General features: G+C 29.6%; 2 protein-coding genes across 2 annotated transcripts; both read right to left on the bottom strand.

Moving 5' to 3' along the window:
* Nucleotides 1-3,225: 3,225 nt before the first annotated feature.
* On the bottom strand, nt 3,226-4,634 carry LOC124821769 (antimicrobial ginkbilobin-2-like protein). Its single transcript, XM_088097666.1, has 2 exons — nt 3,655-4,634; nt 3,226-3,445 (listed from the first exon to the last, which is right to left on the bottom strand). Exons 1-2 carry the CDS (start codon nt 4,508-4,510, stop codon nt 3,348-3,350), a joined length of 954 nt encoding a protein of 317 aa, XP_087953792.1. The 5' UTR covers nt 4,511-4,634; the 3' UTR covers nt 3,226-3,347.
* A 6,699-nt stretch (nt 4,635-11,333) lies between these two features.
* On the bottom strand, nt 11,334-19,723 carry LOC124835715 (cysteine-rich receptor-like protein kinase 15). The gene is made up of 7 exons (XM_088096625.1): nt 18,979-19,723; nt 16,942-17,730; nt 12,883-13,031; nt 12,583-12,793; nt 12,227-12,467; nt 11,953-12,103; nt 11,334-11,861 (listed from the first exon to the last, which is right to left on the bottom strand). Exons 1-7 carry the CDS (start codon nt 19,721-19,723, stop codon nt 11,601-11,603), a joined length of 2,547 nt encoding a protein of 848 aa, XP_087952751.1. The 3' UTR covers nt 11,334-11,600.
* Nucleotides 19,724-23,166: the final 3,443 nt, after the last annotated feature.

Here is a 23,166-nt window from a genome sequence, read left to right as displayed (position 1 = left end):
TGGAAGTATGGGAAGAGTTTAGGGTTTAGGATTATTGGAAGGATTATGACTACGTACCTGGAGAGGAACCACGACAAGGACACTACACCACAAACGCACTGCACCACGTACTGCACCGAGAACAAGAGGAAGATTGCTTGATAATTTTTTTCACGATTACCAAGCTTTGCAGAAAAATATTTTACTCATACAAGGAACTACGTAGGTTATCAGGTTATCAGTGAAATATGTTATAAATGAATAAAATTAAAAAACAATAATTTTAAAAATAAAATTTTACTGAGGGGCAAAATAGTAAAAGAAAGGTGGAGGAAAGGGCAAAATAGTAAAGGGGAGGTGGAGGAGGAGATGTGTGGGGGTGGAGGGAGCAACGCCCTCTATTTTAAGCAATCGTGTGTGGGAAATGTTCAAATATTAGATAGGTGGTAGTCCGGTTTAAATATAAGTGATTTTTTATGTACATGAACAAAAATTATTAGGCCCAAAAGCCTATAAATTCAAAATTATACGAGGATTACTCCCTACACTATCCAACTTTATTCCCTGTACCACCACATTTTTTTTAAATTCTAAAATTATCCTTTATATTTTAAAATATCCTACACCCCACTTCTTTTTTTCAACCGATGTCAATATCCTTCTTCAACGGACGTACCACATCCATTGAGTTTTTTTTTTTTAAATTTTTAGTTTTTTAATTTATTGTATTTTAAATTAATATATAAATTAATTTTTTTAAAAATTATTACTTAATTATTTATAAATTAATTTTATTTTATTTAATAAAATAATAATTATTAATTTAATTTATGTATTATTATTTAAATAATAATTAAAATATTTTTTATAAATATATTAAAACGGACGTTGAATTTGTTTTCTTTTTTTATAGTTTTTAGTTTTTTAATTTTTTGTATTTTATTTTTAAATTATTACTTAATTATTTATAAATTAATTTTATTTTCTTTAATAAAATAATTATTATTAATTTAATTTATATATTATTATTTAAATAATAAATTAAATTTTTGTTATAAATCTACTAAACGAATTGCCACATCGATGTGGCGACATCTGTTGAATTAGTTTTTTTTTTTAATTTTTAGTTTTTTTATTTTTTTTATTTTAAATTAATGTATAAATATTATTTAATTTTTTTAAATTAATACTTAATTATTTATAAATTAAATTAAATTTATTTTATTTAATAAAATAATTATTATTAATTTAATTTATATATTATTATTTAAATAGTAAATAAAATATTTTTTAAAAATCTATTAAACGGATGTGGTCACATCCGTTGAAGTTTTTTTTTAAATAAAAATAATAAACTAAAATATAAAATATGTAAACGAATGTCAACGTTCGTTGAAAGTGAAACGGATGTTAACATCCGTTTTATAACAAGAACAAATTAAGTATGGGGTGGTGCAGAGAGCGGTTGGTGGTGGTGAAGGAGCAACTCTCAAATTATATTGTATACTAACTCAATTCTCTTATTCAATAACTTTATACTTATATTCTATTTTTTTGGATGAATATTCCCTCATTTTCAACAATTCTGGTTTCTTAAAAGTACTATGTCATGCTCCTCTTCGATAATAACACACTTATTCGTATGACAACTAATGAATTAGAGATCATATTACTCGAGTTTTACAAATGAATCATGTAATAAGTGATTAATAAGGCACCTCACTCTTTACTCCTTATTCATGTTAACAAATCAAGCTTTTGTGAATAATTTATTCACGTATTTTATATGTATTTTATGCAATCAAACATTATAATTTATATATTATATTTTTTATTTTTCATATCTAAGTCTTAAATTCTGCTATCAAAACAATTATTATCTATTAACCAATAAATTTTTAACCCTTGCAGTACAGCAGAGACAAAATATTCAAACAAATTAACTATTCATAAAACAACTCATTTAATTTTATTTTATTTAAATTTATCTAACAAAACTTTATTGTATATTTTTTTCATCATTTATTCCACTTAGCTTTTTGTAATTATTGAATAACATAACTTTGTAAATATATCTACAACTGGTTTACGACTTCCTATATACACGGTTATCTATAATGTCTTCTTTGACATGCTCTTAAATAAAATAAAATGTACATCAATGTAATTGTTCTTCTCATAGTTGACCGAGTTCTTTGTAACCTAAGTTGCTAACTTGTTATCTACTTAAAATATTTTCTAATTTGTTTAGAAGATTTCTACGTGATATTGCACAGTCCATAATGTTGTAACATAACGTAGACAATGTTATTATTGGTTGCTTTTTTGAGAACCATGTCAACATTGTGTTGCCCATCTTTGTGCAATCATTGTCTAAGTATCTTACTAGGTGGGAGTTGTTCGACCTAGGTTGAGTGACATAATTCCCCGGACATATCTCAAGGTTTTCCAATGTGTGTATCATGACTCCTCCATATTTCAATTTACTATTCTAACATTTTATAGAAAGTCTGGCCTTGTATTCATTAAATAACAAAGGCTTTCAACCAAACTTCAATATTTGCTAGCATTCTCGATTTCTAACACTTTGAGAGCTTTGATAACTTTCTTGACTCTTACAATATAATAAATTTCTTATCATTTTACTCTAAAACTGACAAAACTTCTAAACATATTAGATTAAATACCCTTAACTTTATTCCATTCAAGTTTACCTAACAATTCATTCATCCAAAATATTATTTTTTTCTTATTTGATGAAGTTGATTATATGTTAATTTAGTTAAGACAAATAGCTTAGTTGTATTTTAGAAATTAAACTTTTGATAAAAGGTTAAGTTGAGTTAAGAAAAAAATATTAAACTCTGTTAGAAAAAAGAATAGCTTACATGCTCTAATAGAATAGAATGTCTATTGAGCTAAAGTATTTAATGGCTCACATAAAGATGGTCGTATCAATTATCTCTTAATAAGTTAGTTAAAATGTTTTGAACTACTTCCAGTTAACTAATTTTTTTTTTCTTTTTAGACGGGGAATGTTAGTTGTCACTTATAGTCTTACGTAAGAGTTGTCCGTGCTTATGAACTTCATTGTTAATATATATCTATTCTTATTTTGTAAATTCTTTATTTTTCATATCAGATTCAAATTGTACTTTTTCCTTTATTATTCTGAAACTTAATTTGACAGTTTTGAGTCTTTAATTAATCAAAATGAAGTCTACAAAATTACACACACAAAGGGGAAAGTTGTCTCCAAAGTTACAACTGAACTAACTTGCTGCAGCATATTTAGGACAAGATTCTCCTGATGAAGAAGCTATATATGCTAAGTAGAATTACTCTCAAAACATCTTCTCCTGGCTTCCTCACTCAAACAAAAACAGAAAAGGATACAACAAACAACAAAACAACAGTATGGACGAGACTATATCTGCATAATTACTTCCTGACGCATGGCGCTTATCTGCATAATAAACCACAATTATCCAGTGACTAGAAATATACATCTAAGGGATATCATATAATTAAAATAAGAACTACACATTTACATTATCATCGGTTAATTAATTTTTATAATAATAAAAGTTAACACTGATTTGTTATTAAATAATAATTATTTTACGCTATTGATCATCATTAATTAAATTCTTATTAGAAATGGAAATAAGCTACCTTCCGCGGAAGTGTTAGTAGTGACCATAGGAGGTTGCGAGAGCGACGGTGACAGTGATGGTGATGGTATATATGCTTGAGCCCCAAAGAAGGGAGAGGAAGTTTCATATCTCAGAGTGCAACTGGGTCTAACAATTCTAGTTCCTATTTTACCGTGGCAACAATTTGTGATTTCATTGATGGATTGAATCAAGCAATTTTCGCAGTCGGGTCCAGACAAATCAGGCGTGCACTGCACAAGCCCGTAAATGAATTTGTTATCTGGTGCAGTTGCATTTGCTGTAGCATATTTGGTACGAGAGTCTCCTGATGCAGCTTTGCTCCTCAACCCATCAAGCAAGTCCTTTACCACTTTATTGAACTCCTCCACTTGCGGGGCATCAATTACATTCCACATAAAATACACAGGTTCAGTTTCCATAAGACCCAATATTTTGCGGTTTGAGTAGCGCAACATGCACTGCTCGTCCTCGTACCAACCAATTGCTTCCTTTCGATTTGGACAAAGCTGACTGAGATTGCCTCTGGAATGTTCAAGGCAGTTGCGGCATTCATATGGCTTAACGTCTCCTCTACACAGCCCAATGGCGTAGACTTGGTCAGTGTTTTCGCCCTTTGTGAGATTGTAGAAACCGTACTCGATTTCTGTGTTGGAAGTGAGAGTGGACAAAAGAGTGTTGAGGTTGGTCTCATACGTGCTGTTGGCTGTGTAGTTTCCTCTATCGTTATTATGATTACAGAAGTAATGGAACTTTTGTGCATTGTTATCGGCACTGACTCCAGACATAAAAGTTGCTACGAGGAGGAGACAACAGACACAGAAACAGGAAAATGACCTTAATGTATGCATAGCCATATTGGTTGTCTACTGGGATTCAGAAGTAATCAACAATAGGATGTTGCTACTAATTTAGAGTCTTGTGAGATATGAATCAGCTTTTATTGGTACAGGATCAGTGCTCTCAAAATGAGTAAACCTCTCCACGATTATGGGTTGATCATTTTAGTGAGTAAACTTCACACGGCTTAGTTATTAACAAATTAAAAAAATTCCTGACCTAGGTGATGGGTCAAAGGAATTGCAGTTCACTTAACTACAAATTTATTTTTTTCAAATTAAAAAAATTACAGTTTTTGTAATTGAAATTTTTATAAATTTAACTCTAAAATGATGTTGAACTCTAAAGATAATTCGAAATAAATAAAATAAAAGTATCATACAATTCAAATATAATCTAAAAAAAATACAAAAAATAAAAAATAAATTTCTAATATTGATTATTTGTGTGTTACTTATCCATTTATAATATTAGAGTTTTGAATGGATAAATTTATAATACTTTATTTTCTTGAAACATTTTATTTATCTTATCTACCATATAATAAAAATAATGTTAACTAATAATATTAAAACTCAAAATAATAACTAATTAAATTAAATTATTAAATTAAATTAAATAGGTGATGACTCATCACAGTTTTAACTCGGATGAATCCGTGGATTGGTTTGAAAATTAATTCGTATAAAAAATTTATATTTTTTTAAACTTAACCTCATCCCGCGTCATATTAATTCATGAATTCTAACCCATTTTATAGCACTAAATGTCAAGTGATTAATAGGTTGAACTAAAATTCTTTGGTTGCTACTTTATAACACTGTTTGGGTACCCAGTATGAAATTTAATTTTTCCTTTTATTTTCCTCTTCTAATTCAATTTAGTTTTTATACTATTGTTCTGGTCTCCACCGAAAGTTTAGTTATCTTTATTAAGTACAGTGAATTAGATAACACGCTATTTAAATAATTAAACATAATTAAAATATATGTTCCGCTATTTGGATTTTTGGAACTAAATCTCAAATATAAATTTTGTTTAAAAATAATAATTGAGAAAACATGTTTTCACAAGATAGTTAAATGATTTTTATTTTAAATTTAATCTAAGAGAAAACTAACAGACAAAAAATAGATTACACAGTTATTTAACAACATAATTCTTCTAAAAATGAGCTTAAAAAAATTGTAAGAAGAAAGACTAAAGTGTCTCTAATTAGAGTGAGTTGTGAGAAAGAATGGGTCTGCGTTGATTATTCAAGTGAAAAGTGTAGTATTTCCCTCTACTCATTAACAACTATGGCGTGTTCCCTTTTTTTCTGTGCTGTTTTTTCCTTGGCTCATTACGGAGTTTGATGTGATGGAAGACTTATCCATTAAAAATGTTCATACTTTTACATTTCTATGAATTTATTTTATTATATTATTATGAAAAAAAAAGATAACAGACAAAAAGAATTTGTCTTGGATAAATATCAGTCAATAACAAACATGAGGATGAACTAAGATGAAATTATTTTAAATATAAACTCTAAGTATGCAACAACGAATGTTCAGATAAAAAAAAGTTGAAGTGAATAATAATTTAAAAAAAATTGTATATATAAAAGACATTAATAGTATCTTGGAGTGAATTTGAATTTCATGAGCGGGTGAAGAAAAATATGCAAAAGAGTGTCCATTAATTATCAATTCCTCTGTCAACTATGAAAGAGTGGCAGTGAAGAAAGAAAGAAGAAAAGTCAGGCATTTGAACAAAATAGAAAATGAGGGAAAGGAAAGGACCACTGCACAAAAAAATCAAGATATGTGTTATTTAGGTCCCTTTAATTAACTTCTCCAAGATAGAAAATTTTAGCTGTAAAATCAATATCTTTGTTAATTAATTTAGTTGTAAAATAAAAGATATTATACTGTCTAAAGTAATAGGTATTGATGAGAAATCCAAACACTACTTTATGTGCTTGAAAGTGGTAAAAATTTAATATGATCCGTTTCAGTTTATCTTTCAGGGATATAGAGTATGAACCTTCGTATGATAAAATTTAAGTGGTGGTTTAAATATTTTTAATAAGGTTTAATAGCCAATTTAGTCCCCACTTTGGTTGAAAAATCTCAATTTAGTCCCTCGTTATAAAAGTGTTTTACATTAGTCCTAACTTTTAAAATAGTGGGTCAGATTCGTCCCTTTCGTTAAATATAAGTTAACGAAATTAATCGATGATGATGTGACACAGCTTAAAGCTGATGTGTTAGATTGGTCCCTCGTTAGCTTTAAGTTGTGTCACATCATCATCCATTAATTTTGTTAACTTATATTTAACAGAAAGGACCAATCTGACCCACTATTTTAAAAGTTAGGACTAATTCAAAACACTTTTATAACGAGGGACTAAATTGAGATTTTTCAACCAAAATGAGGACTAAATTGGCTATTAAACCTTTTAATAATTAGAATAAAAGAAAATCTATCTATAAAAGACTATTATAATAGACTATTCAACACTCAAATTAAATATAAAAGAATTTTAAGATTTATAAGAATAGAATAGTAAATATAAATTATATTGTATTTTTTAGGAAAATACCATGAATGTTTATAATATTCCTAGACTCATGAAATATATTATAAAATGGAGAGTATTAAAGAATACCACTAATACAAACTTATCCTATTTGTGATAAAACAACAATAATATACCATTTAACTAGATTAACCATATATTATGTTGATGTATGATATAAAATGATGCTTGTGATATTAATATATGCTATAATCAATATTTGACCATTTATTTTGTTAATATATATAATAATAATAATAATAATAATAGAATAAACAAATATCTTTCTCAATATTAATTATCCAATTAAGGACAATATATAATGTTGAATGTGTTTTGTTTTGTTGAATTGGCTCTTTAACATGTTTATTAAGGTGGGTAGCTGTACAAATCTTCCCAAACTCAAAAGTTTGATTAGCAAGTGAAATGAACTTGTTGTGTCTATAATTAATTTTTTGACCAAAGTTGTAGTTGGCTTATGCTCAAAGGTGGATTAATTCTTTAACCATGCTATAGATGGTTATCTTTGACCGTATTGAAACTTGATGTTAACTTGTGGATGCCTTGTCTTTAAGGTCAACCTCGGAGTGCTTAGTTTGTTGTGATTTTGGTCACTTGTTCGATTTTTGTGAGGTATTGAGGGGTTTTCTGGATAGCATGTTTGATGTTTGGTTATAATTGTCTTTGGTTGAAAAATGTCTCTTTGCATTAAATAAACTTAATAAAATGGCTGATGTGTCACCATCTTGGTGGTTACTCGCGAGAGATGAAGCACAAAGTGTTGTGCTCGTTCTTTAAGAAAAATGACTTATAAGCATGATTATCAAACTCTCGAGTTAACTCGTACGAGTTTACGTTCTCAGACATGGCTTCCGAGTTAACTCGGAAGTAAACTCTTTTTCTGCGCATACTCGGTAGAATCGACTGTGAAATCGGTAGGATCGTATAAAATCGCGAGTTTGGAGTGATTCTGCGACCTTGAAAGTTATATATTTAATAAAATGCATCAAATTACTGACAATAATCCAAGTATTTATGTTTTACAATATTTATTTTTATGAATAGTATAACTATATATTTTATTTATTTAAAGTTATATAATTTTATAGACTTATTTGAATTAAGATGTTATTTATATAATTTTTTTTTCATCTGAAGTAAACTCTTACGAGTTTACAAGTTGAGTTTACAAGTCAAGTTTACTTGATTCTCACGAGTTTACATAAACTCTCAAATTTGATAACCTTGCTTCTAGGCATGACTTTTCGAAAATATGAAAGTCTTCACACTTTATATCATGGTAACACGTAAGAGTCTCACATCCTAACTGTTCCACATCCTAATAGTTACACATTATTTATTTAATAACTTAGTTCACATATAACAGTTATTAACTTTCAAGTTTAAAGTTTTATGTATTTACTCAATCCAAAATATATTATTTTTGTCAAACTCAAAAAAGTTCAATAAACATGAAATTCAAGTGTGAGATCAATATTAAATATTAATACCTTTAAAATCATGAAAAGGTGATATTTATGAAAATATAAACAAAATCAAGCTATAATAAATTAAATCAAGTTATTATATCTTTTAATTTATTTTTATATCTTAAGCTTATCTTATTTACTATTATTAAAATAAATACGTGATAATATAGAAAGTACACTAATCCAATAAAAACAAATATATTATTAAAATTAAAAAAAAAACATATTGAAGTATTTTTTTTATTAATATAATCAATTAAGAATAGTTATAAAACGGCATATTCATAATTAATTATGATGTATATTTTTTATAACTATAATAAATAATTAAAAATCGTATTTTATTAAGAATAAATAAATTATTAGTAATTGATCTGTAATATTTACATGGAGTTTGTCCGAGTAAGTGTGGTATATATATAGTGTTTAGACGTTAAGTTAGAGTCAATGAAGCTGAAGGCTGTTCTTAAGCGGAATTAAATTAAGAAATATATTTAATGATTATTATTTTAACTTATTATGCTGAAATGCCTTTATATGAACTAGGGGAACATTATTAGAAATGAATAATGAGATAATGATAAAATGAACACAAAATCACAATAATATCAGTGTGCCTAGAAAGGGGCTTTGTTGCTCATAATTTAAAAAGAAGAAATTCAATCAATTTTTTCCCTAACTTTGTTATTTTATACAATCCATTTTACTATAAATAGGAAATTAATCGATGCTTCTAAAGATGAGAACTTTTTTTCTTCTAAAAACTCTTATTTTTCTTTTGTTTATCATAACTCTATACGGCCATCGTAGGCATCGGTGAAAGAGTAGTTTATGAGTGTTTACACCCATGCTAACCGTATTATGTCTTCGTTTAAGGATAATTATGGATTGAATTTTTCATAATTCACTCTAAATCCAATAAAATAGATCAAATAAATTAGGGGAGTTATTCCCCACCACCACATTGCTCGCTGCACCTCCTTATTTCATTTTTTTGCCTTCAATTAAAGGATATCAACATTCGTGCACACATATCAACATTCGTGCATGCATATCGAGTTTTGCAAAACTTTCTCAATAGCATGTGATGCGAAGGCAGTATGGCACTGGAGACTGCATCAAGAGCTATCTCCAAACCTTAATAAGTGCTTTTAGAGTAGTTAAGGATTTTGGAAATATCTCCAAACCCAGTGCTATGCAACACACACTCTGGAACTTTTGTATAAAACCTTTTCATGGTAGATTCTTTAACAGTAAAACCTTAATAAGTGCTAACTAATATGAATATGAAAAATATAATTAAGAGGACAAATTCTATAATTATGTTCTTAACAGAAATTATTGAATATTTTGCACATTAAACAAATTTTTAGACAGATATCATTGCGTTGTAATTTGGAAATTTTCCAAGAGATAAAAGACTATAATTTAGGGTGACAGAGACATTGTTGATTTCAACGAGTATATTTATCATGTGAATGCTCCAATGCGGAGAGAGAAAGAGAGAGATTGTTGAGGAAAAATGAATAAGATTGTGGAGAGGTGTATGATATTTTTAGAATAAAAAAAAATGGAAAGATGTTGGGAGCACATGAGTTGGTGGAGGGAACAACATCCATAAATTAGATATGTAATTCATATTTATTTAATTATATTAATTGTGTTTTTATATTTTATATCCAATTTTTAAGGACTCAAGTTTAACCATATATCTCTTAAATAAATTTCTATTTCATTCTATATTATTTATTAGAGATTAATATATATTCATGGTTAATATATATTTTCTTAAAAAATATCAATGAATTAAAAATAATTTTCTCTTTCTGTTTCTTGAAATAATTATCATCATATTCAATCATTTCACCGCACACGTTTAAAAAGAAAAAAACAAAAATCTGAATCATAAATAAGAAGAGGGAAATTATAAAAGGTTGACCAGAAAATGGGAAGGTTCAAATTAAATGCAGCGTCGAATTGCATGTACTACACGGCAGAGTTTTAATGTTGTTTTGTTTTTTGTGGTAAATAAAATAAAAAATGTTTCGGTGTAAATACTTCCCAGTGTGTCTTCAGCTCAGAAAGTGATTATATTATTATCTAGAGTTCCTCTGGCATAAATAGAACGTAGAGGAAACGTCCCTGAACTTTTGCCTGTCATTGTATTTATAAGCCAAATAAAATTAACCTTACCTAAAAATGTGGTTAGTTACTCATAAATATCTTAACCGCTTAAAATATCTAAGATATTTTTTTATCTAATAAATATCTTACTACATTACAAAAGTAAACTCTAAAATTAGTGAAATAATTGTGTTGACTTGTCACGGTCTTTTTTTTGTTTCCTGTTAAAAAAATTGCACCAGATATAACTTTAATACAGATTTCCATTGATCAAGCAAGGATTATAAGCTTTTCTTTGGTGAATTTTCGTATTTTTTTTAAATTTATTCATTTTGATAGATTAAAATAACTGCACCAGATAGATAAAATTTCACTATCTAACTTATAAGCTTCACTGTACCGATTTTAGTCTTGATTATTTATGTCCCATTCATCCAACCCTCAATCATTTGAAAATTTATTTCAAAATTGTAAATTTAAATTAATATTTTGTTACTTGTAAATTTAATTTTTATTTAAAAACTTCAATTTTATCATTCGTGTATTAATAAATTTGTAATATCATTACAATATTCTAACCTAAATTTAAGCATTTATATAAAAAGGCCAATTGACGGTAGAAGAGAGAGTGTTCAGTTTAATGCAATTTTATAAATTATATAATTAATATTTAAAATATTTATTCAATAACATTCCTCCTTCAAGGCTTAAAAAAAACATTAAACAGCAGCTTATACAGACAATAAGCAACGAAGATGTATAAGCTATTAAACAAATGTTGTAATTAGTAGCATTGCTTTGGCATTCTTCTTAATCTCAAGATATAAACTAAGGATGAAGATCTAGCGAGGATATGGCTCAGTAATTGAAGTCTCATTGAGCGAATGATCTTATCTATTGGTGGATTCTTTTAATCTTATTGTCCCTGAATTAATCTCCCATATATAACTGCATGCCTGCAAAGATTCCAGAAAGAGCATTCCCATATGGAGGTGCCGTAGGTACCTGCAGACGGAAAGAATGGCTATTCAGCATGGCTACAACGGAAGCCATGGTGGGTCTCGCAGCTGCAATGTCTTGAACACACAGTAACCCAATATGGATGCATCTCATTATTTCATTTTCTGAACCATTGTTTAATGCAGGATCTATAATATCTCTTGCTCTTCCTTCACTCCATCTTCGCCATGCCTGCATGCATCAATTTTTTCACTCACGTAAGCTTCTCAAATTTCATACTTCCAACTCCAAACAACATAAATGGAACAAAATTCCGACTTACAAAATGGCATATATATCCCGTTTCCTCTCCTTCTTGAATGCTAAGGAGTTTCTTACCACTTACAATCTCAAGCATCAATACACCAAAGCTAAAAACATCTGACTTCTCTGAAAACTTTCCACACAGTGCATACTCAGGTGCCATATATCCACTGCATTAGAGTGGAGTAAGAAAAAACTTAGTTAAACAGTACCCTTTTACAATCATCTTCGAAAATACGGCGGTTTTCAATTGCTAAACCTAAACATTCATAAGCTAAAGTTTTACTACTTACTATGTCCCAATAACTCTCTGTGTATCTTGAGTTTGGTCCACAACAGATAACCTTGCCACGCCAAAATCTGCTATCTTAGGGTTCATCTCTTCGTCTAAGAGAATGTTAGCAGCTTTGAGGTCACGATGGATAATGCGCAATCGAGAATCTTGATGGAGGTAGAGAATACCTCGAGCAGTACCTGCAATGATTTTGAAGCGCCTATCCCAATCTAATTGGGCTCTCTTGGTTTCATCTGCCTCTACACAAACAAGACATACATGAAACTTAAGACTATGTAATTAAGCTAAGTGTCAAGGCATAACTGAAATAGCAGAGGTATGGTCCAATTAACCAGACATTCAAACTAAACCTACCAAATAAGAAGTAATCAAGGCTTTTATTTGGAACAAATTCGTAGACAAGTAGCTTTTCTGTTCCTTCCAGACAGAAACCAAGTAGTCTAACTAAATTTCGGTGCTGAAGTTTGGCCAATAAAAGCACCTCATTCTTGAATTCTGCATCTCCTTGTCTAGAAGTAGCTGAATACCTTTTGACGGCAACCTCTTGTTCATTGGGTAGCGTACCCTGAAAACATCAGTCAGGAACGGTAAGTTCTTTGCAAGTAGTGTATGTATATAATATTTTGAAGAAGTTATGCTTGACACTTGTCTTACCCTGTAAACAGTCCCAAATCCACCCTGTCCGAGTTTATTAGAATCAGAAAAGTCATTTGTAGCATCTCGTATCATGTTAAATCTGATTGCCAATGCCTCAGAAGGGTCAATTCCATCATTATCATCATCATGTAGTCTTTCTAGTAGAGCTTCACACAAGGAACGGTTTTAAAATATTACTCAATTTAAAACACTACAAAAATGCAGGACCGTTAAATAGAAGATATGTCACGGTAAACAAGTGCTTCCACTTACATTCCAAAGTTGTCCATGAGTTCCTCCCGTTTAAACGAATGTGCATAAAAGTAAGCACTAGAGCTGTCAAATGAGCCCCTTTAATAAGATTTGGCCCTAGCCCATGTGGGTTGGGGCCAAAAAAGCCCATAGGGCCAAAAAAACTCTTTACTAAAAAAGCCCACAAGGCTAAAAACCCCCAAAGCCCTATAGGCCAGGGCCGGCCCATGGGCTTTCCTTTTTACAAAATTTAACGTCTAGAAACATAATATCATCATACAAGTAATCACAAATCATATGTATTTTTTATCCAGTTTTCATTTTATCTTTGTTAGTAATAACTTATAACCATAATTGATTCATGTATAATTATATTTTTTTACCAATAAAATTAATTTTCTACTTCATAACTGTTTCTATATTAATTAGTTTAATAATAATGCTTTTATACAATTATTCTTAATTTTCAAATTTTATTTTGATAATTTTTTCATCTTAATTTTGGTTTGTAAATTTGACGATTCAGAGATATCCACATAAAATAGGTTTAAAAGTTAAAAAATTTAATTTAATATGTAAAATTTTGATGGACTAACGAATTTATTTATTGATGGTAATCTATTTTGTCACTAGTTTAAATCAATATCATTCGATTAAGATTTGTGATCAAAATTACATTATTTTTAATTGGTGTGAACATGTTAAAATTTTGACTTAATAACTTTTTTAATTTTCCAAATTTAATAAAATTAATATTTATTATTTACAAATTTTTATGAAACGTATTATTTAGTCATTTACATCAATTTATATATTTTTATGTCTTTTTCATATATTTTATATTATATTTATTTGTCTTTTTTATTAGTTTCTTATTAAGAGACATTGATGTAATTTATTTATTATTATAATTATTATAATTTTTATTTATTTTATATGTTAATAATTAAATACAATAATAATTTGAATTTTAGTATTATAAATTATAACATTATATTTATTTAAAAATATTGTATCTATTATTTAATTATTTTTTATTACAATCGGCTCAATTATGATAAATAATTTAATAAAAACGATCTTTGTTGGATAAAGATAAGCATGATTTTAAAATAGTAATTTAATCTAAAAGGTTAGAAAAAAATATGATTTTATAACCACTAGGATTACATCTAGATCTTGTATAGTGACATATATGATATTTATAAGAATTTTGCCTAACAAGGATTTTTCACTAAAAAAGTTAGTTCTTTTATTACGTGAAATTAATTTTAAACTTTACAAAGTTTGTGGTTTAATTTTTTAATGTGTATATATATATATATATATATATATATATATATATATATATATATATATATTATATATACAAAACATTCAACAAAAGAATTTTATATGACAAACTATAAAAAATAAAAATTTTACACCGATATTAAAAATTTATCCAATCAGTAGATTTAAATTTAAAATCTATCCATAATTAATATTTCAAATATTTATATAGATATCAGAATTCGATTATTGAAAAATCGAATTTTCAACTGTGTTACTTTTATAATTTATTTTTTGAAATTTTTTTATTTTCTTTTAAATAAAAATAATAATAATAATTTTCTTTTTTAACTTTCCAAAATAATAAAATTATATATTTAAAATATACTTATAATTAAAAAATTATTTTAAATAAGTTTTTATAAAATCAATATTTATACATTTATATTTAATTAAAAAGATATTAAATATCATGTAAATTTTGAAAATTATTGAACTTGTAAAGTAAATAAAAGAAATAACTAAAAAAACATTAAAAGTGAATTAATTTAGTTTGGGGGCTAGCCCCATCCTAACCCTGCCCCAGCCCACTTTATGTGGGGCTTTAGGGGTTGGGGCTTTTAAAAAGCCCCCTATTAAGGGGGCTAGAAAATTGGGGCTTAATTTTAGAAGGGGTTAGGGTCAACCCATGGGCCAGGGGTTGAAATGACACCTCTAGTAAGCACCGCGGAAACAAGTACAACAACTGACACTGCTATGATAATTGCGTACTTTCCTGCACAAATCAGAATCCTCAGAGGGACATTGCGCAGATAAATACCATACATAAAACATCAACAAATCCAATAACTAATTATTAAGGCCATCTCAACACGGTTTGTTAAAACTTGTTACTTCATAGATCCTAATTCCTAAAGAAAAACTCAATTTTTAAATATTACGAAATCTGGAAACATTTATTGTTTCTTATAAAGATGGTTGGTTTCATTAAATACACACGTAACATTTATAGTTTCTTTATAGCACACAGAATGATATTTATGACTTTCTGATGAGTCCTCGTACCCTTAGTTAGTTCTCAAAAATCGGACACTCCTTAGTAGAAAGTTACTAATCGATCGGTAATTCACTTAATGATTGATCAAGTTTATAAATTAAGTCTATTTAAAGGTAAGTATGTTTATCAATTCTTACATGATTAGGTTGATTTTAATTAAAAATCCATTCTAAAATTTATAAATATAAGTTTATGATAAAAAGATAAGCAATCACGTTTATTTCACCGTTGAGAATTGACTTTAATCACTAAATAATCATTTAGTGACTTAAATATCAAAATACCTTTTGTCGTTATATCACTAAATATTGAAATAAAGACTTGGATTGCCAGACTGTTTTGGAAGTTGTTTGAAGTTGAAGACCATTGACCTCGACCCATTACTAAAATGGTATCTAATTTTTAAACATGTTACTGATATTTTTTTACTTTTCTCAATTTCTTTTCTTATTGCATTGTATTATACTTAATTTCTTATATATAATAGAACACTTTAGATAATTGGTTTAATGTCTCAATAGATTCCTATTTTCACCCAGAATTTTAAATAGGTCCCTTTCTTTTTCGGCATCTCAATTGAGTTCTTATTTTTGTAAAATTGAATCAAACAGTACCTTTCCGTCAAATTGAAATGACGCCGTTGAACCTCCACTGCAGTGAAATGTCTTAACGGCGTCATTTCAATTTGACAGAAAGATCCTATTTGATTCAATTTTACAAAAATAAGGACTCAGTTGAGATGCCGAAAAAGAAAAGGACCTATTTGAAATTCTGAGTAAAAATAGGGACCTATTGAGACATTAAACCTAGATAATTTAACTCATTTACACACAATATTTACAATCAGTAATATCATAATTTTAGATCTAAAAACACTTAAAATAATAATAAATAAAGACACATAAGGGTATATTGTCAGTGTCTCACACAACGACGGATCTCTCTACCACCACTGGTATCAATATTTCTTTTATCTCTCACTAGTACTAGTTGCCTATTAGGATTTGGCTGTCCATTGTTTTCACTCTCTTACTACGTATTTATCAGTTTTTTGGCTACCTAAGAGAATATGCAGTGGTAGAAATTATTTTGGGGTTTTATTACACTTTTTTGTGAGTCCTTTGTTTTGGGTTCTTCCATCATAATTGACTCGGTGACCCCTTAAACAGTTACAAGAATAGAACTTTTTGAAAAACAGTAATTACCCATAATAACTGTAAAGTGCTGTGATGGAGATGACTAAGTATTATTTTCGTTGAGATTTTCCCCCGCTTTTTAGCAGTGCCATTTACTTTTTTCTGTCATATGAATAGGTAAAACAAAACCTCACAATTATCTACATAATATGCTGAGCTTATTACCTAAAAGCTTACTACACTAGAGGTGGAAGAAGAAAATGTTTAAATAAATTCTGTAACACAGGTAAAAACTGTACATGCATGAGTTTAGTTCAGAAAGAGCAATAGAATTAATTAAGATAGTATAAGAAGTAGTACCCGTGGTGGAAGGAGGAGGAGATGGTGGTACAAATGCTGGATCTCCATAGAACTTCTCGGTTTCGAACCTAATATTACAACTTGGTCTAACAACCCTACCACTTATCTTGCCTTCAGAACAATCTATCGGGAACCTAATATTACAACTTGGTCTAACAACCCTACCACTTATCTTGCCTTCAGAACAATCTATCGGGAGAAGTTCAATGGACTGAGACAAGCAATCAGCGCACTCTGAGTTTCCCAAGTCCGGTGTGCACTGAACTAGACCATATATGACCTTAGAATCTGATGATGTACCAGCTGCAGCATACTTAACACGAGAGTCACCTAATGCAGCTATGCTGCTTAGGTTACGTAGCAAGGTGTTGACATCTTTAATGAACTCATCCAAATCCGATGCATTTCTGTCGTCGTTAGCATAAAAAGCAGGTCCAGTTTCCTTAAGTCCGAATATATTGCGGTCTGAGTAGCGCAACATACACTTCTCATCCTCGTACCAACCAATTGCTTCCTTTCGGTTTGGACAAAGTTCAGTGAGATTGGTCCTGGAACCGTTGAGGCATGTGCGGCAGTTCTCTGGCTCAACATCTCCTCTACACACCCCAATGGCGTACACTTTACTAGTGTTTTCGCCGTTTGTGAAATTGTAGAAACCGTAATGGATTTCTGTATTGGAAACGAGAGTGGACAAAAGGGTGTCGAGGTTGGTGTGGTAGGTGCTGTTGGCTGTATAGACTCCTGTATCGTTATCTTGATCACAGAAGTAGTGGAAGTTTTGTGGAGTAACTTGAGATATAAAATTTGTTATCAGAAGACGAAAGTGAAAGTAAAGTGAAAGTAAAGTAGCCTTGGCGAAAGCTGTATAAAAATACGACACACACCTCACTGTATTGCAATTAATTCGGTGTAATTTCACTACGTATATCATTGAATCATCGCGCAAGCCTTTAAATAAGCATGCGCGTCTGGGCCGAGTACAGGTAAAATAACAACTGATACGAAATAAAACCTGGCCGGATATTAAACAAATGCGGCAACAGCAAAACGAAAAACAGAAACCGCAACAATGAGTTTGAAAACAGCAACAGAAACCAAATAAAATAAAAGTCAAACCAAATTACAAATAAATTTTCCTAATTTAAATTTATTCAACAAATCTCTTCCATAAACTTAAGTCTTCCAATCTTTCATTCCAATTACATAAAAAAATTCATTCCAATCGAAGTCGTCATGAGAATGATTTGGTTCATTTGAAAGTCATCATCACTAGGAACGACATCCTATAAATTAAAAAATCTTCGTTTTTAACTAATTTTGTTCAAAAATTTTATAAAGAAGTCTTCATAGCTCATAAAAACTTTGACTTTTCAGAATTTTATAAAAAAATTGCCAGAACTCATGGTCACTTCAATTGAAAAGTCTTTAGGATTCATTATTAGAACTGGTATCCAAGAACCCGCTAAAAAGGGAGAAAGCTCTCCCATGGCTGGCTGCCGAAAGGAGGGAAAGCAGGAGATCCAAGAGAAAGACGAAAAGAGGTGAGAAACGAGAACTTGCCTTCTATTGTTGTGTATTTTGTATGATTATTCTTAGTTACATAGAAGAAAAGAAAACCCTAACCTTAAATAGGCAAAGGAAAAGGGAAAAAACTTGAAAAACCCTAATTTCTTAGCTGATTACTACTTCTAAGTAATAATTCTAACAAATCTAGTAATTTTAACAAATCTAACAACCCTAACTAACTCTATTCATAAATATTTATTATTGAAGTGTAAATTTTAATCAACAGTCTCACTTCTGTAATTTTCGGGATAAACTATCCCAATTTTCTTTTTATATTTTCCGATTATACACGTTTTTTACCAACTCTGTCTAGATGTTAAAACAACGAGAAAACCATATTTTAGCAAACTACTACACTAGAAGTGGAAGAAGAAAATGTTTAAATTCTGTAAGACAAGTAAAAAATGTACATGGATCAATTTAGTTCAGCAGGAGCAATTGAATTAATTAAGATAGTATAAGGAGTAGTACCTGGATAAGAACTATAAGGGCTAGGTCCATCGTAGATATAAGGGTCAAATCTAATTCTACAACTGGGCTTCAAAACATTGCCTCCAGCCTTGCCCTTACAGCAATCTGGGATTTTTGAGATAGATTCTTCCAAACACTTAGAGCAATCCTCGGAAGACAAATCAGGCGAGCACTGCGTGTAACCGTATATGGTTTGAAAATATGGAGCAGGTGCACTGCCTGTAGCAGACTTATGACGAGAGTCACCAGACGCAGCTATGCGTGTTAGATTCCTCATCAAGCTCTGCAGCGCTACGTTGAATTGCTCAATCGAACCCTTTACTTCCAGCGTGTAATAGAGTAGCACCGTAGGTTGATTCTCCATGAGGCCATGCATGGAGCGGTTAGAGTAACGCAAGGTGCAATTAGCATTCCACAGAATTGCCTCTTTCTGGTTTGGACAGTTATTTGTGAGAAACACTCTGGAATCTTTGAGACATCTGATGCATTCATCCGGTGTACGGTAGCTAGGACAGATCCCAATGGCGTGTGCTTTGTCTAGGCCTTGGCCATGAGAGGAACTGTAGAAACCGTAGTTCACTTGGGCCCGGGTAGAGAAACTGGATAGGAGGGTGTTGAGGTTGTTGTGATAAGCGCTGTTGACTGTGTAGTTGCCTTTGCTGTTATCACAGAATGGTGTCTGAGCGCTTGCATGCGATATGATTATGGTGGCACAGAGACCAAGCAAACAGAAAATTGCAGTCATTCTGATTCAGGAGTAACATATGGAACCAAGAATGAGGATTTGAAGCTTACAAAGCAGCTTTTCTTTCAGAGTGTGATCAACTGAGTATTTTTGGACGGTTTCATTGTATTGGATAAGAAAATCAAATATTAATGTTTTTTTTCAATATTTTGACATAATATATGTATTATATTTTTATTAAATTTAAAGTATGTTAATATAATAACAAATAAATAATAAATTAATTGGTGTCGAAATAGCTTGCTAGCTTGCGAATGTAAAGAACTTTTGTTGGCGAAGATTGAGGGTGGTAGGTGGTGGGTCGTTACCGCGAAGCTGTCTACAGCCAATCTTCTGACAGCCTTCTGACAAGTACGATGCTACATAAATTATTACTATGTAAACGGTTATAAAAGAATTGTTAAAAAAACGTTTTTTTTTTAACAAACTTGTCCAATATCCAAAGAATAACTACATAAAAAAATTAATTTACATAACAAATAATATAAAATATAAAAAAATTATTATTTCTATTAAACTAACAAAAATATATCTGTCTTTTACGTGAAACATGAACCAAAGTCACGACTTCATAAGGTTTTCCGTTATTCAATTTGAATTTAACAGACATTTAAAAAAAAAATACATTTGACAATATAATTTTACATAACAAAAGAGAAACTAAAATACATCTAATATTTTTAAAATTTAATTTGATTTCCTGTTTTCCTAAGTAGTTAACGTTGTCTCTGTTGTGTCAAAGGATACTGGTTTTCGAAAGGCCTTTGTCTTTCTATCCTTCAATTAAAGAAAATGTTTTTTTACAATTTTTTTTTACGATATCTACGATAACTTGTAATTAATACATTTTAAATATACGAACCAATAAAATGCTAACACATAGTTTATTGTCAAAAAATTATTAAAAAAAATTGTTAACATATCACTTTCATTCAATTAATTCTATCACTTTCCTCGTAAAAGGAGGTGCTTTTTCTTTTTTTAAATTCACAAATTTTTTTTATTTTATTTATATACTTTCATTAAATATTTTATAAATAATTATAATTTTTTACAAGTTAAAATTGATTTATACATTACACAATTTGAAAAATTAACTGCTGAAAACTGTTTTACAACAGTCACTTTACATTTTCTCCACATTTTTTTATAACTATTTCATATATGTAAAACTAAATCTTACGTAAATTCATACATTCTACTTCTGACATATTATATAAAATCTGATTGTGTAATTATAGATATTTATGATTTTTTTACAAGCTAAAATTGATTTGTACATAAATTGGAAGCGAGATGTTTATTTTTATTCTTTATTAAGATGTAGAGATGATTTAAAATGCATAATGTTTTATAGACTACGTATTTTATTCCAATTAGATGCTTATATGTATTGTTATTGAAAACTTTAATTAAGTATGATGTTGTTGGAACATTAATTATTTATGTGTGACTTAGATGAATTAAATATATATTTTTTAAATTATTCTAAAAAAAGACTAACAGATAAAATATAGAATACAGAGTCATTTAACAGCTTAACTCTACTAAAGATGAGCTTAAAAAATTGGTAAGAAAAAGATTAAAGTCTCAGTAATTGCAGTGAGTTGGCAGAAAAATGGGTCTGCTTTGATCATTCTGGCATGTGAAAAAGTCTACTATTTTCCTGGACTCATTAATAGCGTGGTCCTCTCTTTTTTTTTTCTGTGCTATTTTTTCCTTGCCTCATTAAGGAGTTTGGTGTGATGGTTGGAAGTCTCGTTTTAATGTTCATACTTTTATATTTCTACTAATTTATTTTATTATTATATTATTATGAAAAAGAAAAGACAACAGACAAAAATAATTTGTCTAACAAACATGAAGATGAACTAAGATGAAAGTTATTTTAAGGTTTAAATCCTCGGATGGTCCTCATATTTATATAGGAATCTCAAATGAGTCATCGTTTTTTTTTTCGGTCTCAATTGGGTCATATTTTTTGTAAAAGTGAGCTAATTTACTCTAACCGTTAAGTGCTCTCAGGCGTTAAGTTTAGCTGAGCTGTATTTTATATTTTGATGGCGTGGCATTGTTCATTAAAATTGAATGGCTGATGTGTTTTAAAATTGTTCACATCACACCTCAAATCAACTTCTTCTTCTTCTGTCTCATCACTTTCTCTCTCTTCTATCTCTTCCAATGCTCAAAAGCTGCCATCTTTCTTTGTTTTTTCCTCTTCTACTTCATCTTCCAACTTCTTTGTTTTTTATTCAAATTCATTATTATCTTTAAATAAATTAAATTAACTTATTTTTCATTGTTTTTTTTCTTTAGATCACTAGTTTTCATCTGAATCATCATTTATTTTTCCTGACCAATTATCGCGTTTCACATAATCTGAAACACATGTATGGTAAGCAGGCTTTATTCTTCTTGACCAATATCAATTACGCACTAAACATTCACTACTTCTGGCTTCTGCAATATTTTTCCTGTTCTTCATTGCTTAGCTTTATTGTATTTTAGTCAGTTTTTTCCTTTTATGAAAAAGTGTTTTTTGGATGGGAAGAAGGTCTGCATAACCGTTAAATATTCATCTCCTCTTATTTAATAGTCTTTGAACAGAAAAGGCCAGTATGCATCCGATGTTATGGATGCATGATGCATCGACTGCCATGTTAAACTTTGCTTTCGAAAGGAAAAGCAGAGAAATAAAGTCAATTATTTTATTTATTTTTGTTTTTAATGGATGCCTCATTCATACAGGTGGAACCCTTTCAAAGTCTTCAATTAATAAATTTTGCATCCTGACCCAACTAATGTCAGTAGAAGCACCACGCAGTAGTTAAAGTAGAGAATAATAAAGGATGGAGCAATGGAGAGATATTTTTAATGCAGAGAAGGAGATGATAATGAAAAATGATAGAAAATGGAGAAGGACTGGAAAAGTTGGAAGATGAAGTAGAAGAGGAAAAAACAAAGAAAGATTCCAGCTTTTGAGCGTTGGAACAGATGGGAGAGAGAGAGAGTGATGAGACAGAAGAAGAAGAAGAAGTTGATTTGAGGTGTGATGTGAACAATTTTAAAACACACCAGCCATTCAATTTTAATGAACAATGTCACGTCCTCAAAATATAAAATACAGCTCAGCTAAACTTAACGCCGTATGAGACCACTTAACGGTTAGGATAAAATTGGCTCATTTTTACAAAAAATATGACCCAATTGAGACCGAAAAAAAAAATGATGACCCATTTGAGATTCCTATATAAATACGAGGATCATCCGAGGGTTTAAACCTTATTTTAAATATTAACTCTAAGTATGCAACATAATTTTCAGATAAAAAAAATTAAGTGAATAATGATTTTAATAAAATTGTATAAGCAGTTCTTCATACACTTCTGTTGTTTCTTCAGCACCTTTAAAAAAATCCTATTATATCCTTTTCCTTAATAAGC

This window comes from Vigna umbellata, chromosome 8 (assembly GCF_029865625.1).
Source record: "Vigna umbellata cultivar VRB3 chromosome 8, Vumbellata_1.0, whole genome shotgun sequence".
In the NCBI taxonomy this organism is placed as follows: domain Eukaryota; kingdom Viridiplantae; phylum Streptophyta; class Magnoliopsida; order Fabales; family Fabaceae; genus Vigna; species Vigna umbellata.
The sequence above is the reverse complement of the archived record's forward strand: the minus strand, read 5'-3'. Positions and strand labels throughout refer to the sequence as shown.

What these genes read in the sequence shown, in the direction of transcription:
- LOC124821769 (XM_088097666.1), bottom strand. Translation starts at nt 4,510, where the DNA reads ATGGCTATGCATACATTAAGGTCATTTTCCTGTTTCTGTGTCTGTTGT. An exon ending in TACTAACACTTCCGCGGAAG is followed by an intron (nt 3,446 to 3,654) that starts GTAGCTTATTTC and finishes TTTATTATGCAG; the next exon opens with ATAAGCGCCATGCGTCAGGA.
- LOC124835715 (XM_088096625.1), bottom strand. Translation starts at nt 19,723, where the DNA reads ATGACTGCAATTTTCTGTTTGCTTGGTCTCTGTGCCACCATAATCATA. An exon ending in TCCTCCTCCTTCCACCACGG is followed by an intron (nt 13,032 to 16,941) that starts GTACTACTTCTT and finishes CCTTGTGTGAAG; the next exon opens with CTCTACTAGAAAGACTACAT. An exon ending in CAGAGAGTTATTGGGACATA is followed by an intron (nt 12,104 to 12,226) that starts GTAAGTAGTAAA and finishes ACTCTAATGCAG; the next exon opens with TGGATATATGGCACCTGAGT.